Source organism: Chelmon rostratus, chromosome 16, assembly GCF_017976325.1.
Source record: "Chelmon rostratus isolate fCheRos1 chromosome 16, fCheRos1.pri, whole genome shotgun sequence".
Classification (NCBI taxonomy): Eukaryota; Metazoa; Chordata; class Actinopteri; order Chaetodontiformes; family Chaetodontidae; genus Chelmon; species Chelmon rostratus.
This window is the reverse complement of record NC_055673.1, coordinates 11789837-11806118: the sequence shown is the minus strand read 5'-3', so window position 1 is coordinate 11806118 and position 16282 is coordinate 11789837. Positions and strand designations below refer to the sequence as shown.

General features: G+C 41.0%; 1 protein-coding gene across 2 annotated transcripts; it reads left to right on the top strand.

Annotated features, from left to right (window-relative positions):
• The first annotated feature begins 2511 nt into the window (after positions 1-2511).
• laptm4b (lysosomal protein transmembrane 4 beta) lies at positions 2512-14622 on the top strand. Of its 2 annotated transcripts, XM_041955423.1 has the most exons (8): positions 2512-2770; positions 3810-3927; positions 5583-5656; positions 5766-5888; positions 6201-6299; positions 8393-8488; positions 8769-8799; positions 12296-14622. In XM_041955423.1, the coding sequence occupies exons 1-8, from the start codon at positions 2678-2680 to the stop codon at positions 12433-12435; spliced, it is 774 nt and encodes a 257-aa protein (XP_041811357.1). In that variant the 5' UTR covers positions 2512-2677; the 3' UTR covers positions 12436-14622. The 2 variants fall into 2 exon arrangements, with proteins under 2 accessions (XP_041811357.1, XP_041811358.1); XM_041955424.1 differs by lacking the exon at positions 8769-8799.
• Positions 14623-16282: the final 1660 nt, after the last annotated feature.

Genomic DNA, 16282 nt, shown 5'->3' with positions numbered 1-16282 from the left:
CTGGTTTGAAACATGTTGCTGGCATCAAACTCAAAATAAGCAGATATTTACAAAAATCAATGAAGTTCATGAGGTCAAACATTAAATATATTGTATTTGTACAGTTTTCACTAAAGTAAAGGATGAGCAAACCATCACATTATATTTAATGTATGTTTTACATACTTTTTATATTTTTTATTTATGTGCTTGTTGCAATCACGATATCTTATTTTCATCTCTTGTTACTAGTGTTTTAAGTGTTAAGTTAGGATGCTGACGCATAGAGAAGGATCACTTCTGGGCATCTAAACTCTGCTCAAAAATCAAATGCATTGTCTTCACATTATATTTTAGGTTAAAGATTTGTGCTGACAGATGCTTTGTAGCTGCAGTACTTTGAAGTCATTTTGCACTGGCATGCTAAGTAGCTAAATAAGTAAATGAATAGCCAGAGCTCCTCAAGCATTTTATGCAAAGAAATGAGTTGTTATCCTGAACAAGAACTGATGATTTTACCACATTTAATTGTGTTTTCATGCCAAAATAACCTTTAAGTATGAATCAGAGGTATATTCTTTTAGCAGAATTCCACACAAGCAATGCTTGTAGTAAATGGTGCCTTCTCCTGGTCCACCGGCATCTTGTGTTCGTGTTTTTCTGTCAAACTAATCGCAAATCTGTGATTAATACAGTGAGGATTCACTACATGCTATGGAGCAAATCTGTGTCAGCAGCCAGGCCTGTGATAGGTCCTGGCTTCAGTGGCCCTCCTGAGGCCAAACCACTGCCCCAGTCAGTGTGGTAAGGCAGTCGCGTGGCACGCTTACAGAGCCTGACCTCCTTCGTTTCATCTGTCTCTCCATCCCTTATCTCTCAGTTCATTTAGGATTTACCAGCTTTTAATCTCTCACAATCTCTGGCTCGCTGTCCATTCACCTTCACATCAGGGGGATGTCACGTTTTGTTTGTTTTGTTCATTCTTTCCTGCCAGGGGATTGTTGTACTCATTTTTCTTGTCTGTGTGTATGAGAGGCAGATATATTAATAGTGAAGGTCACTCTCTAATGGTTGGTACTGCAGTTACTCAAAGCCCTGCTAGGAAAATCACTCGCTAATGCCGTTTTAAAAAAAGATCCATCCAAAGTCCCCATGTCTGGAACTCACTGGCTTCAGTGTGGCAACATTAGACGATCAAACTTAACAAATGAATTCACCCAATCGCCAGATTTGGGATTGTGTTGTTCCCCAGCAGGTCTGAGAAAAAGGATTATAAGGCTTTGTGTTTCCGGTCATTATGTCAGAGCTCTCTCTACACGTACGTGAATACTTCTGTTCAACATTTTAAACGCTCTCTGTGACTGTCGTGTTGAAAACCTTTAAGGCTGGGAAAATGGACCATCAGATTGAGATTTTCCTCTACAAATTGCGTTCCAGCACCTAAAGAGGTGGCAGTCTGCTCAGCATTAAGTCATGGCAGGAGAGGAAAATCCCCTAATGTGACGATGATGCGGTCCACCCACCAGAGCTTAGAGCTGTGGTCACTGGCCCATCTGTCAGGCTTGATCCAGGATCTTTGTACCGACGGAGGGACAAACTAACATGAAATGAACACTTGTGTCTTGTTTTAACATTGCAATAAAACAAGTCAATCTTTGGTCATTTTATTTAGTTTCAAACAGCTGGAGCACAGCCTGATTAACCTGTTGAGCAAAAATGAGCTACAGGGCCCTCCTGAACCCCTGTTCCTTCTCCTCTCTATGGACTAAACAGTGTTCCTGTGCTGGAACAATTAAACTCTTGAATTATTGATTTAGGACTGTGCATCATGCACCCACAATATCAGCTCACATAATGAAGGTCTTAAAACTAGATTTTGATATAGGGCCCCTCTTGTCAGGGTCTCAAGGTCAAATAAAAGCAGCAGACACTTGAGGACACCTATCATGTTAATGGATATTGTGCATCAGTGGAGTATATTCCCAAATAGAGGCCGGTAATATAACCATTTCCACTGGCAAAGTAACATTGTAAATGCTGTGTTTAAGGTCCATAGTGACCTGTAACTTTTACATGTGGAAAGCAAACACACCGTAAAACTACTAAAAGTCATTGAGAGTGTTCAGCGAACCTATGTGCAATGTTCTGATAGAAAATCCATCTTTTTTTTAAATTAATTTCACTATATCGTGACAGTTGAGTTCTATCTATCCTAGGTTGGGAACCACTGTTCTGGTCAAAGAGAAAAAGTCTTCCACAAAAAAATTCAATATACATTTTGAGCTCATACATGCAGGTTATCCATGTGAGCTGTGTGGAGTTGCTCTATCAAACTAGTTCATTCAGTTTCTCTCAACCTTAAACTGTCACTAAAGCAAAGATTTTAAATGCACCGGCTCTGAAATGTTTGGGGTGATTATTCTGAGGCGGGTGTGCATCCCTCCCGTCAGATGCGGATCTCGGTCAGAAGCCTGCCCTGGTCACGTGACTCCGGGATGAGCCAGATTAACGGCTCTCTCTGTTCGCCAGGAGTCCACTTGCGGAAACCGGCGAACATCGCTTCAAACAGACGCTGGATGTGGCGGTCCTAGCACCGGGGACGCAAACTCATACCATCGTATTTGGGACACAGTAGACTTGAACAATTCATTCTTGGCAGCATTCATGAAATAGCTTGAAAAACGTACCAGGAGAAAGAATGATTTCGCCGTGGGACCGGTGGTACTCGACGAGCTGCTGCCTGTGCTGCCATGTACGAACGGGCACCATTATTCTGGGAATATGGTACATGGTAAGTGAGATTTTTAATTCAGTGTCAGGCCCAAAATGTCAAAAAAATATGGCTAAATATATTAAATACTTGGTGTTAATATCAAGTGCCGTTGAGTTTTCACAGCAACAGCTAAGTTAGCTTGTTCCTGCTGCTGTTCATTTGTTTTCCGGCACTCGTTTTTGCTTTGCCGTTTTGAGGATGTCCTCGGTTTATAGTGTAATTAAGCACATTTAAACTACAATGTTAACTAATTAGCTGCTACCGTTTCCGTTTAAGACTCATTACTTTGCTATAGAAATACATTTTAATCAAATATAAGCACATAACCAAAAATAATACTAAAAAAAATTCGCACAGCTTTGTAGCCGTTCGTGGATTTTTCTTGTAAGCTAACGTTCACTTTTTGTTGTGCTGAAATGTTTACGTTAGCATCTCATCCCTTTTAATTTGTCCTACAAGTGTAACGTTGCTATTTCTGTGGAGTTTGCCTCTGTTTTTATCCACGGGATAACCTAAAGTTTTAAACATAGTCCAATAAGCCTGGTAAATCCCTGACCTTTAGTAAGCGCTCGTCCCGTCTATATTCGACCTACTACTGATCAGCTATATGTCGCCGAGGCCAGAAAAAGCAACCAGTTAAGTTCCTTCCATAATATGTTTTGACATACGGTGAAAAACAAGACTCATGCCGCCATTTTTCCTATTCATGCTGGTTGGACAGGTGCTGTGCTGAATCTGTGCTGAAACAATAATGTTGGCAATCATTTAAGTCACTTCCGGCTGTAGCTTTTTTTCATCTTATGTTTTGGTGAATTAATTAGTTGGACAAAACAAGCAATTTGAAGACGATGCCTTGGGCTTATTATTTTGAAAGATAATAAAAGCCCTTGTCAACATTTCATGGAGCTTCATTAGGGGTTTTGTCCAGTCGATCCATCCAGACTCAGCAGTCACCCTGCTCCATCCATCCACTGTGAGGGTTAACCCAATAACGTTAAAAATGGAACATCTCCACTGTGAAATATGACACAAATATCGATCTTCGTTTTCCCCACAGCTCATCAATGCGGTGGTCCTACTCATCTTGTTGTCAGCTCTCAACGACCCAGTTCAATACCGCTACCACCTTACCAGCTCTGAGCTGGGAACCGACATTGATGTCATGGACGATGCAAGTGAGTGCAGCTAATCCCCTGATTGTTCCATATTTGACTTAGTATGCATTGGAATGGGTGTCCTCAATGAGGCGTGGCCTATTATGCTATATAAAAAGTGCAAGGTCAAGATGTGTCGATATAATTGAGTGTCAAAAGCTCATTTAGAAGGTGGATTCTTTTTAAGATCGTAGACAATATTTTGATTCTAAGAACTGTCATTTTCCTCCCCTCTCAGTGTTGTTTATGGTGCACTGTTTCTTAAAATGTAATATAAACACTAGACTCATCTTGTTGTCAACCGTACAGAACTTTGAGTTCTGTAGTTCAGAAATCAGAAATAGTGAATAGACAACATCAAAACTGCATCAAAATATTGCAGTTACTAAATATCCAGACAATTTCAAGTTTTGTGGCTCTGTAACAATATTATTTGGCTGTGTCTCCCAGCTTTGAGCACCAACAGCATGTCTATATATCCCCATGTGTTTCTGCAGCTCTAAAATCCCCTATCCTTTCTGCCCACCACTTTTTCTCCCAGAATGCTGCTCTCAGCACAGCACATAGCTGAGTAGGCTCAGCTCCAGAGAGAACAAATCATAGTGCATGTGTATTTTCAGTGCTTCCCCCTCCAGCAGATATCATCATCACAGTCGCCTCCGGAGCACCACAGACTCTGTCACTGGCTACTCTGATTAAAAACGACTGCTCTAATTCTCCATCGGATTAGAACGGCCATCTTGACTGACTCCCCCCTCGCATAGTGTTGTTGCAGCACCAGTCACAGATTGTGAAACGGTGGAAAAAGATGGAGATGAGCTGGTGTCGTGGTTTTGTAATAGGCAGCTGTCAATAGCACCGATGTCACTGAGCACATGCAGAGAAATCATGAAATGAGAGCTCAGATGTGTGCATGATGTGCGCGTGTGCAGTGAGGGACAGCATTTATGCGTGCATTGTTTGCATCCATGCATTGTTTATATATAGTATATGTGTATGTGTCTAATGTGTGTGGGAAGGGCATCCTCATTTCCTGGGTCCTGACAGTATCGGCACTGTATCGATAACTGTCGCTGAGTGTAAGGGCATACCAACGTCATGAAGACATGCAGATGTTGCATTCAGATTCTTGTGAGTTTATATATTATAAAGTCGTGGGAAATGTTATGTTTTCTTGCTAACAGTGCTGACTATCAGGGATACATTGATTCCACTGTTTCCTGTACTGTTTCTGAATACCAAATTCAATAACTGTCAATACTGCATAGTGATCTTGGATTCCTTTTAGCAAACAGCCCATATGCAACTGTCTTAATTTGATGTAAGTGGATCCCTCTGAGTTACTTCACTACAGTGACGCTGGCATGTGTCTCATCAGGCACATTTCACAGCTGTAATGTGAATGCGAGTGGGGTGTTATGTTCAGTCAAATTTAGCACCTCTTGCATAACAATTACCCACACGCTGATCATGTTTGGTCCAGGACAGATTGGGTGCTAAAAATAGTGAGGGTTAGTTAAGGTGCTTTGTTTTGTAAAAATCCATGTCCTCGTGAAGACTTTTGGATTACGTATTCAAGAGTTCCAGTGAAATTACGTGTTTCCTGCTGTCCTTCACTGGTAATCTAGATGATCTGTTTTCACATTGTTCTGTGTGTTTGTGTTTTCTTTCGGCAGATATCTGCATAGCCACTGCAATATCCCTACTCATGATTCTAATATGTGGCATGGCGACATATGGTGCTTACAAGGTAAATAAACAAACAACACAAATGAGATACAAACAGACTGCACTGTTACTGTAGAAATAACCTGCCTTGTTCTGAATTTCTTCATCCGTTCTCAATCTCTCCCATGTAGCAACATGCAGCTTGGATCATTCCATTCTTCTGCTACCAAATCTTTGACTTTGCCCTTAACACACTGGTAGCCATTAGTGTGGTGGTTTATCCCAACACGGTGCAGGACTACCTCCAGCAGCTGGTGAGAACCCCTCCACTGCTTTCAAACTTAAGTTTGTGATAACTGCTTAACAACAAGGCAGATTCACGGTTTAGTGCTTCGTTTGTTGAGTAACTCTGTCGAAGAAGAGACATTCAGTGAGGTCAGGTCACCCATGCATAACACAGTTCTTAGTTATGTAGATTAGGTGTCCATTTTAGACTCCTTGGTTGTTTAGAACTGAAAGGTCAAGTTTTGTCAGATGCAGATTTGTAAAAGTACACTTTCTTATTTTAGCCTTCTGTTTCTCTCCATTTTTGAGACACTCACTCTACCTCTCTCCCTCCCTTCCAGCCAGGGACATTCCCTTACAAAGAGGACATCATGTCCACCAACAACATGTGCCTAGTTTTTGCAGTCCTTCTCTTCATTGGCTGCATCCTCTCCTTCAAGGTAAGCCCACCGAGTCTCTGTATCACTGCAGATTCTCTCATCATCCATTTAAATGATGTTTAAAACTGTGTCTGTACTGTACAGAAACAGGTATGCTCCCAAAATATAATGATATATGCAACACATTGCTACAGACTACACACACTCACTGAACAATTGTTCCCTGCAGGACTGCTGTTTTATAGATAGTGTAATGTGACTCAGGCTATTAAGTCTCAGGCTGTGCACATCTCATGCAATTTGAACCATATGGCATGTTTAATGAATCTGCCAGTGTGAACATTATCAATGTTCGTCATGAGATTATCACACAGTCAGGGAGCAGCGGGTCAGGGGCAATAGGAAACCGACTCCTGTCAAGCTAATTTCCTGTTAATGCATGGATGATTTTCCAGGCGCAGCTATGCTCTGGGGCTCTGGGACGAGATGGGACATGAAGTTGCAGTCATCTGTACAATCAAATCAAGTTGTTTCTCCTCTAAGCTCAGATTGGTAATGTTCTTGGCAGATATCCAGAGCCAGAGCTGGGGTTTTATGATAGGAAGCAGCCACTGGAAGATCCACTGCTGGGCTTACAGAGAGAAGAGTTGCAAATGTCACGTCTCATGCAGAGAGCCATGTTGCACAAAATACATGGGGTATTTAACTGGTTATTGCTTTCGATTTCAGCATTAAGGTCAACTATTGTGTGTGCTTGTTCAAAATATAAATATCATCTTAGAATATGCAAAGCAATATTAATAAAACCCCATTTTTATTTTGATGTGATGGATATAGTAAACAGTATCAGTCAAAAGTTTGGACACATCTTCTCATCCAATGATTTTCTATACTTTGGTCTGATGAGTCCAAATTTGAGATTTTTGGTTTCAACCACTGTTGCTGTGTGAGACACAGTTCAAGTGAACAGGTGGTATCTGTGTGTGATGTTTTCCTCTGTGAAGCATGAAGGAGGATGTGTGATGGTGTTGGAGTGCTTTGCTGGCAACACTGCTGGCTATTAATTCAAACGTCAAGGCAAACTTAACCAACATGGCAGCATTCTGAAGATCTGTCCAAACTTTGGACTGGTACTGTACATTGGCTACAGTAGTGACGATAGTTAAGTCTGTGCCCTGGAAAAGGGCCAGATCTGAAAGCTCTGGGACGCATTCAGCTGTCAGCACAGAGGCAACACCTGGTAAAGTTCCTGCTGAAGCCAACATCCTCCACTTGACTGCACCTGGCATAAATGACAGATACAGACAGGCAGGAAGACGGAGAGCTGGAGAGAGAAGAGAGAGGGATAGAGCAGATAAGAGCTGTAGCCGGACAGATGGTTGGATGAATAAAGAGCCAGAGACAGCATGACATAGTAAGTATATGGGCAAGATGGTAAAACTCAGACTTTGTCACAGTGCTTATTGTGAGCCCAGCACATTACTGCTGTGATTCAGAATGTTATTTTTAAGTCAAGGACAGAACAAATACACATTGAAGAATAAGCAATAAGTAAGGTAGTGCATTTTAAAAAGATACAAAAAAACATTTTGTATGATAGAAATAATGAATTTAAGAGGCTCTGTACTACCGTTAGCTGTAACAATACTGCAGTGCATAGCTCAGTTCAAAGTCAGTATCCCAGCGAGGAGGTCAGCTCAGCAGATGGTAAAGTGATTGGCTAGCAGGCAGCCTGGTTTCCTGGTTGGTCGGTTGCACTTACTCCTGGCAGAAGAACAGACTCAGCAGGCTACTCACACATATACACAATGAACCTCCTGTTCTTCTGCCAAGTCAGACAAACCTAAACTCCAATGCTACCGTAGCCTTAGTGAGGGCTAGAGATGCCTGATGAGTGGCCTCTGCATTGTTAAATGTCCACACAGAAAAGTTTCTTTCTAGCTTTGTACAGCTGCAGTGTATCCTGACCTGTCTCACTGCATGGGTAGCTGACATGTCTATATCGAGTAGTGATATGATGCATCTATGCCGTCATCGTCCCTAACCTTGACGAATGGATGAGATTATATCGAGCAGCATCAGTAATGATGGGAAGTGGAGACGATGGTGCTAAAGGTCATTGTGTGTGTTCTTTGTTTCCACCTCCTGGGCAGGCCTACTTGATTGGCTGTGTGTGGAACTGCTACAGATATGTGAGCGGCAGGGGCACCACAGAGGTCCTGGTTTATGTCACCACCAACGACACCACGGTGAGTCCTCACATCCACCCTCTAGCCCTTCACCTCAAGAACATACTGAAAATGCCCCCTCTTTTGGATCATGATATTATGTATTTGTGCAACTTAAAAAAAAAAAAAAAAACAGTTTTGCTTATAAGCCTTTATTATATAAGGTCAAGATAAAACTTATAAAGGCTTTGAAAAGTTGTTTTCATCAGTATGCATATGAGTATCAAATGCTCAACATCAGTCCGGCTTTATTGAGCTATACTAAAATATAGATTATATTAATTGTTTTATGTTATTGCAGTTCAATGAGTTGATACCTCTTAATGTACAAGGTAAGGATTATAGGCATTAATTGCAAAGTCGTAAAGTAAATGATTATATAGCTTGAATTGTGCTTAGAGCAGCAACTTAGAGACAAAATAAACAGATATTTCATTTATAAAACTAGTAAGTGCAAAATTCTCCAAAAACCTCATTAACCTCCACCTCAGACGTGTGAAGTTACATTAATCCATGTAATGCGGGTAGAAGTCATTACTCCAGTAAGGACTACCACATAAATTGGACTGTTTTGTGCAATCATAGATGCCACATTTCTAAGGAGGAAAAAGTACCACTTTGACCTCACAGACAATTTAATAATATTTTATTGACTGTTTTAAGAAAAATGCTGAAATCTCTTTATTTGCATTCTGCATATTTAAAAAAAAATCAAAAGTTAAAGTTTCCCAAATGAAATCGGAAAAAATCTTTTCTAAAAGTATTTTGTCTAGTGCCTCCATATGTTGTGGTCATCTAATCACATTTCCAAGGGTTTTGGTTAATGAGGTCCTGCTTTTAAGTCACTTAACTTATGGCGTGAATAGAATAGCTGTCGTGTCACAGTCCCTACATACATGTACAGGTGGAGCTGCTATGTGTAGTGTTTAAACCCCTAATTAGTTATTGCCAAATTAGAAATGGCACACGAATGAGAGAAATTAGAACCTGCAGTAATGTGCGAGATTTGCTTCATATTGAGACAGCAAGAAATTAAGACTTATTTAAGGTGTTGCATAAAAATGTGTTAGTTCACTGGTGAATGACATTAAAATCCTACACATATTGCTTTAGAAGTTCTATTGCAAATTATCTGTAGAACAGAACTGTGAAGTAAATGATAATAATAAACCTCAATTTTTCTTCCTAGTAGTCGACAGTATATCATAGAGACTGTTAGAACAGCATGCACAGCACAGTGAAAATGTCCAGGGTCCAGATTCTCAGTGTTGTCACCAGGCAGTTTATCTCTTTATTGCCTGACACTCAGCGAAGTGACATTGGTGCTGCGGGTAGCAGTACAGTAGGTGCTGCGTAGGTCATTCTGAGGTGTGATTGGCTGGCTGTGCAGAGCTGGGTGTCGTCAATCCCACTTGTCCTCCTCAGTGCTGACTCATGGGTTTTCTGAGAGGCTTTAACGTAGTCACGGTTTCCATTTGTCTGTCTGTCTGTAATCCTCCACCCTGATACATAAGACATTAATCTGTCTCACGCCCGCTGTCGTCTCAATACGTAGATCTTCATCTGTCTATGACTTTGTCCTTGTTGTAGATGAGGCCCTGGTTCACACTGCTGACATTTTTTACCAGTAGGTCCTGATACCATATTGTGTATCAGATGGCCTTTCAGCAAATACTGGATATGTGCCAGTCAGTTTGTCCCCTACAGATAGGATGGAGGGGAAGAAATTGCTTCTTTTTCTCAACCAAATAGCGAGAGAGAACACTAAAAACATTTGGCATGAAAACAGAGTTTAACAAATACTTTGCTATTATATCGATTATATTCTCTAATTTGTTATTTCTAACAAATCCCATGAAAACACCAGGAACAACAATACGTTCATCCGTCTCACAGTACTGTCTGACTTCCTTATTTTACATGTGGCCCTCATCCCAGAGCCAGTTCAGACGTACACAGTCTATTTTTTAAAAACAGTAGTCAGTAGTGTGTTTGTCAAGGACAGTTTTCAGCTGCTGATTAATACAGATTTGTCACTCTCGTAGATTTGCACAGCACCACAACAGTGTATGTGGTCTTTGCTCAGAATAAACAACAGTGCCCGTGTTCATGATAATGAAGGAAAATGTGACTCAGTGCAACCATCTGACTCACTGATGTTTTTTAATGGTTTTTTGACAACAGTGGAGGTCTATGGGACAGAGGAATTAGCTAAATCGGACTATATCAGAGGCTACACAGGCGTACCTTGTCTGTAGGATCATTTCATTATTGTTTTTGGTCTTCTCTTTGGGATTTGTTTATAATAAGTAAAGTGTAAAATACTGCCAGCCTAATCTTTTAAACACATGAAGATGAACGAGTTTTGGTAAGATATAGTTTCCACTTGGTAAGTAGCCACCTTAAAAAAAGACAGCACAGTCAAAGTTAGAAAGTAATAGTAATAAATATATGAAATGTCCCTTTAGTGGACAAATCATACAACTAAATAAAGTACTGATAAAGTACCGATGCTGTATGTACCATTAAGCCAATGGGAATCAGAAATGAATCTCTATATATGGTATAGATAAATGTATACTATAAAATCAAATGTTTATTTAGATTAGTGAGGAAACCAGGAATGCACAAAACAAAACAAAATTAAGCAAACAACTGAGGCAACTAGGTCAGCGTGAAGGCCACAGCACAAGCAGTTTGAATTTCAATGAGAGAAGTATCAGGGAACAAATAGTACTTATATGCAGCAAATATCTGTGTCACATGGTTTACGCAGGTTAAAAGCCTCAATAGTGACAACATGTTTTTATCACTGGATTCCCTCTCTCCACACACGGAGCTGAATGAATGGAGCCTTCGATCTATTTTTGCCATTAGAAAGGCAGCAGTGTGTCTAAATGGCTTTTTACTGCCTCGAACATCAAGTACCCAGCTGCTTATCTGCCGTGCTTTTATATAAATGGCATTAAAATGCACAAGGGTCGTCTCTCTCTCTCTCTTCCCCCCTCCTCCTCCTCCCTCTATATATCTCTGTCCATCGTCCTCTCTTCTTCTGGACATGTTACATAATTGTCTGCGTGTCCGCTTCATTTCAAATCCTCCCTGTGATGTGTTCGCCGGGCCTCCCCGGCTGTTTCACAATTCCATCGCCTCAGAGCATATTCTCCCTCTCTGACTCTCTCTCTCACTGAATTAGCAGCAGAGCTGGTTTTATAACACCATTTACAGAGAAAGACCTCTGATGGAGAGAAGGCAATCTGGCCTCTAAGGCACAGGGATGTGTGTGTGGATTTTATCCTCGCAACCAGTAATGCCTTCTGTAGGGATGGAATGAAGAGATGAAAGATGGAGAGGAAACCTGCAGCAGTTACTAAGGCTGTGTTTCAAATCATTTCCCATTTACTCTGTAATTGTATTTGAGTGTCTTAATGTTGAGCGTGTACATTTCTGTACTGTCCCCTTTATATCTGTCTGAAGCTCAGATTAGCAAACATTAGCCAATGCAAGATAATGGTCATACTAGACAAAGCAAGGGTGTGTCTGCAAAATCCCTGAGTGTGTTGAATTGATTAGTGGTTTATTTTAATGCTTATGAATTCAACTTTTCATTTGTAAGAGGCTTTTTTTTTCTTCTTTCAGATGTTGCGTAGTTTCACTTTAAGTATCAAAGTTGATACAGTGCTTCAAAGTATTGCAAAATAAGTGCAGAATTTGACCATTTACCATTCAGTCTTGGTCTGTTAGAGCGGTTTGTGTAGCAAAATAATCACCAGCGTCACCACCGAACCACATGACTAAACTGCCTTTTGGTTCTCCTTTACATTTCAGGTTCTGCTGCCACCGTACGAGGAGGCCATCGCCATACCACCGAAGGAGCCCCCTCCCCAGTATATGGAGGCATGAGAGACACCCTCGCTGCTGGATCCTATACCCAAACAACCCCCAACACCTACCACATCTCCCTCTAACAGTAGGACCCTGACGCTGGCTGGAACATGTTGAAAAACAAGACCAAACAGTGTCTTAGAGGCTGGTTTCAGCTTGGATTCCTGCCAACCTTAGATTAGATTAGGCTGACCCTGAGCCAGTATTGCCATCAACCCCCCCCCCCCCCCCCCAAACACCACCCCTGGTTGTTGTGATGTATTTTCCTCTCCTCTCGTCTCCTTTGTCCTCCTCCAAGGACAGTATCGCAGCAACTTCATCCGCTCCCAACCTCCACCCCCAACCCTCCCCTTTGGCAGCTGCTGTCCCCTGGCAGCATCTAAACTCTTGCACGCCCTGAACACTCTGTCCCAACTTAATTTGCACTTTTCTTTGAGTGAAACGTGCACCGGTCTGGCCACCAACTGTTAACCCCCAATACTGTGAATCTCCCTCGTGGTCTTTGTCTAGAAACAAACTACCTGAAGAGAGATAGCGACAGAGAGAGTGAGAAGGAAAGCGACATACAGGATCAGTTATGCAAGAGCACTTTTTTTTTTTTCAGAAAATTGACAAATTCCTTCATTGAATGTAATGTTGAGGTATTTTTGTATGACTTTTTTGTATAACAGTGAAAACTGAGAGAAAATGAAGTGAGTAGTGAAAGGCTGGCCTGTTGTGATAAAATCATCTGTGGACTGATGTAGCTTGTCCTGCAGGAGAGCGTATTGAAAAAGGTTCCTTGACCAATATTAACTACATCTTCCTTTTGTATCCATGTAACACGTTTGTAAACCTATAATCCACTGACTGCCGGTGAAGACCTTGTTCACCCATTGATTTCTGTCACAATATTCCAATTTGCCTTCCTGTCTGTTTCCTGTCTGTTCCGAGAACTCAAACGTTAAGAACGACTGGCATTGATATAATCATCCAGTGAAGAAGCACTTATCACAAACACACATGTTTTACACATTCTCACACTGCATTTTCACATCCAGAGAGGCAATACACATAGTGTAAAATCTAAAATGTGTAGACATTAGTGCGTGAAGATGTTTCAGTGAAGACGTCTGTTTTGTTTCCCCGTCAAGTTGCAGCTGCAACAGCATCGTCTGTGTTTTATGTTTGTTTTTCTTTCTTACATGGATCATGGTGTATAATCTGATCTTTTTAGTTGAGCTAACTTAGCTGGACTGAGGGCATTTTCCTATAAAGACGGCATGACATGCTGCTGTACATGCAGAGACTATGTCTGTGTGTGTGTGTGTGAGAGAGCGAGAGAGTGTGTGTGTCTGAGCGCTATGATGTAACTCCTAGGTCCTTTATATGTAGTAACATTTCTTTTGCACATGCAGTGACAACAAGATGAGATATTTCCTGTGCTGGTGACCTTTTTGAAATTAATGATGGATGGGAATCTAACGCATTGATTTAGCTTAGCATAGTAGCACAAAATCAATATTCCGAGTATGAAGCTAGGGAAGCTAGAGGCTTGTCTTTTGCCTGGAACTGTTTAGGCAATAAGTTGAGACATAATAATGGAGCAAATGATGTTAGATATACCTAATCCAATTTTTTCCAATAATCCCTAAATAGTATTTGCTGTCAACAGAAAAACCTTAAATCAGTTACATGTTTGTCATTCAGACTATGCAACAGTGCATTCAACAACTCGGTAGACCTGGAAATACGCGTCCCATGTAGTATTCCATTTGATACTAATACTGTACTGTACTGTTGATTATGTAGCCATTTGTTGGCCCCTTCATCATTGTCCCTCTGTGAATTATGAACACTGCTTTTGCAAATCCAACAAAGCTGAAAATGAAATTGCACTTTATAGTCAGCGTGAGCTCACTGAGACCTGATGTGTTCGTGTTTTGCTCATCATCACCACGTTATGCTGGAGCTGAGTGGTTCTAATGTGAGCAGCCACACTCTTCTGGATGACGCAAGCTTCTGAAACATGACATAAACAATTCAATATTTGCATTGTGTGATGTGACTGAAAGGCAGACAGATTGTGATGTGTTTGAAGGGGAATTTGAGCAGCTTTGCAGGGTGTAGAGGAAGGAAGGCTTGCACAGTATCTGGACCAGTGAATGGCTGATTGTTGCTCATTTTATTAGAATCACTTGAAGACTGTTCTCCATCTCTTTCCATTCACACACGTCCTCTTGTTGGATCTGCATGAGCTCATGTCTTTGATTCTGAATAATAAAAAGCAAAATCAATCAGTGGCTGCTGCTGGATTTATTTGTTGAGTGCATTAGCTTGGTTTTTGAACTTTTATCATCTTGAAAAGAACAAATATAAATTAGCGAACAACATGGGGAAAGCCTTTGAGGAGGAAAAAAAAAAGCTCTTTCACAGGATAAAGCAATCTTTTAAAGTATTTTAAACTACACATAATGTTGTAACTGACTGCAATGATGACACAGAAATTGGAAATATTACAATAAAAGAAGCACAGATGACAAATTCTAAGAAGCAGAAAACAATATTAAGGTTCATGAGTGTCATTTTATCTATTTGGGAATTTGAGCCACATTTGTTTTTCATAATGAAAGCATTTCCACTATCCTTGTTTCTGCTGGCATTCTACCAAGCAACACAAATTCAACATCATCTAAATTAAGCTGTGCTTTAGTTGTCAACATGGACCGTTTTCACAGCAAACATTTTGACACAAGACCAGGACCCTACATCTGAAGCAGCTAAATGGAACCCAGCCACCATTCATTTTTATTCGCACACCTGTGCTTGTCCACTGCCAAGGTGTCTTCTGTGGAAAAAGTTCTATTTGCAGGCTTGGAGCTGTTGTTCGTTGGTCTGAATCAATCAACATGCAGTATTTAAACCTGATGCACCGTGGAATTGTCCTATATGGTTATCAGAGCTGACTGATGCTAACACCATGCTCATCTTATTCAAATTACAAGGTGTCTGTGTGTTCTGATAGCAGAGCTGGCATCCCGAGAAAACAAACTCAACAAAAATTGAATGCATCATAGGCTGAAATTGAGCGCAGCCGCTCGCCGAGGGCTGACTGGACTCATTCAATGCCAAGAAATTCACTCGAAATCAGCATCTAACTGCTAGTTTCCTTTGTTTTAAGTTACATCTTCAAAAGAAGTGATGAGTCATAGCACACAGTGCATACAAACTGTGCAGGTCTCTGCACATACAACCAGCCACTAATTCATTTCCAGATCAGACCAGAATATATTCCCATAAGGACAGTCAAGTTTTCAGAACATGAATATACAAAAAAAAAAAAAAATAACAGGTCTCCTGCTGCCCTCAAAAATTTCCCATCCCTCAGTGGAGACGAACACGCTTGCAGATCAGCAAGGATTTACCCGCCAGTGTCAAAATGGAGGCTGGCATTACCTTAGGCCTGACAGTAGGCTACCAGACAGACACGCTCACCTACTTTCTGCCACTGGGACGGGGCAGGGGGATAAAAAACACAAACTAACAAGTGGGTCACATTCTGTCTCTTTTCTTGCTGAAATGCAGCTAGAGGTCTGTTCACTGACATCTGCAAAAAAAAAAAGAGACATAAGAGCCAACGGGTGGTTTAGCGAAATCCATCAGCAGACTTTGCGTGACCTGGAAAGCATTCAAGTTCTCCAGTATGATGTTCCAGGGGTGAGATTTACTCAGGTGGTCAGCATGGCTGACTCAAACTACTTTGGACTATATATTGAAGATAAAAGAGTCACTAAGCAGTTTCATTTGAGACCCACTAAAATGTGACAAAAAGAAATAACAGCAGGCCGAGTGCTGGAGGATGCCGTGTGGCCCCGAACAAGCATTAAGTTCTAGTTGTGGTGCAGATGTTCATACTTGCTAATTCAGCCCTTATTCTGCAGCCTCTTTAGA

What these genes read in the sequence shown, in the direction of transcription:
- laptm4b (XM_041955423.1), top strand. Translation starts at nt 2,678, where the DNA reads ATGATTTCGCCGTGGGACCGGTGGTACTCGACGAGCTGCTGCCTGTGC. An exon ending in TGATGTCATGGACGATGCAA is followed by an intron (nt 3,928 to 5,582) that starts GTGAGTGCAGCT and finishes TTCTTTCGGCAG; the next exon opens with ATATCTGCATAGCCACTGCA. An exon ending in GATACCTCTTAATGTACAAG is followed by an intron (nt 8,800 to 12,295) that starts GTAAGGATTATA and finishes TTTACATTTCAG; the next exon opens with GTTCTGCTGCCACCGTACGA.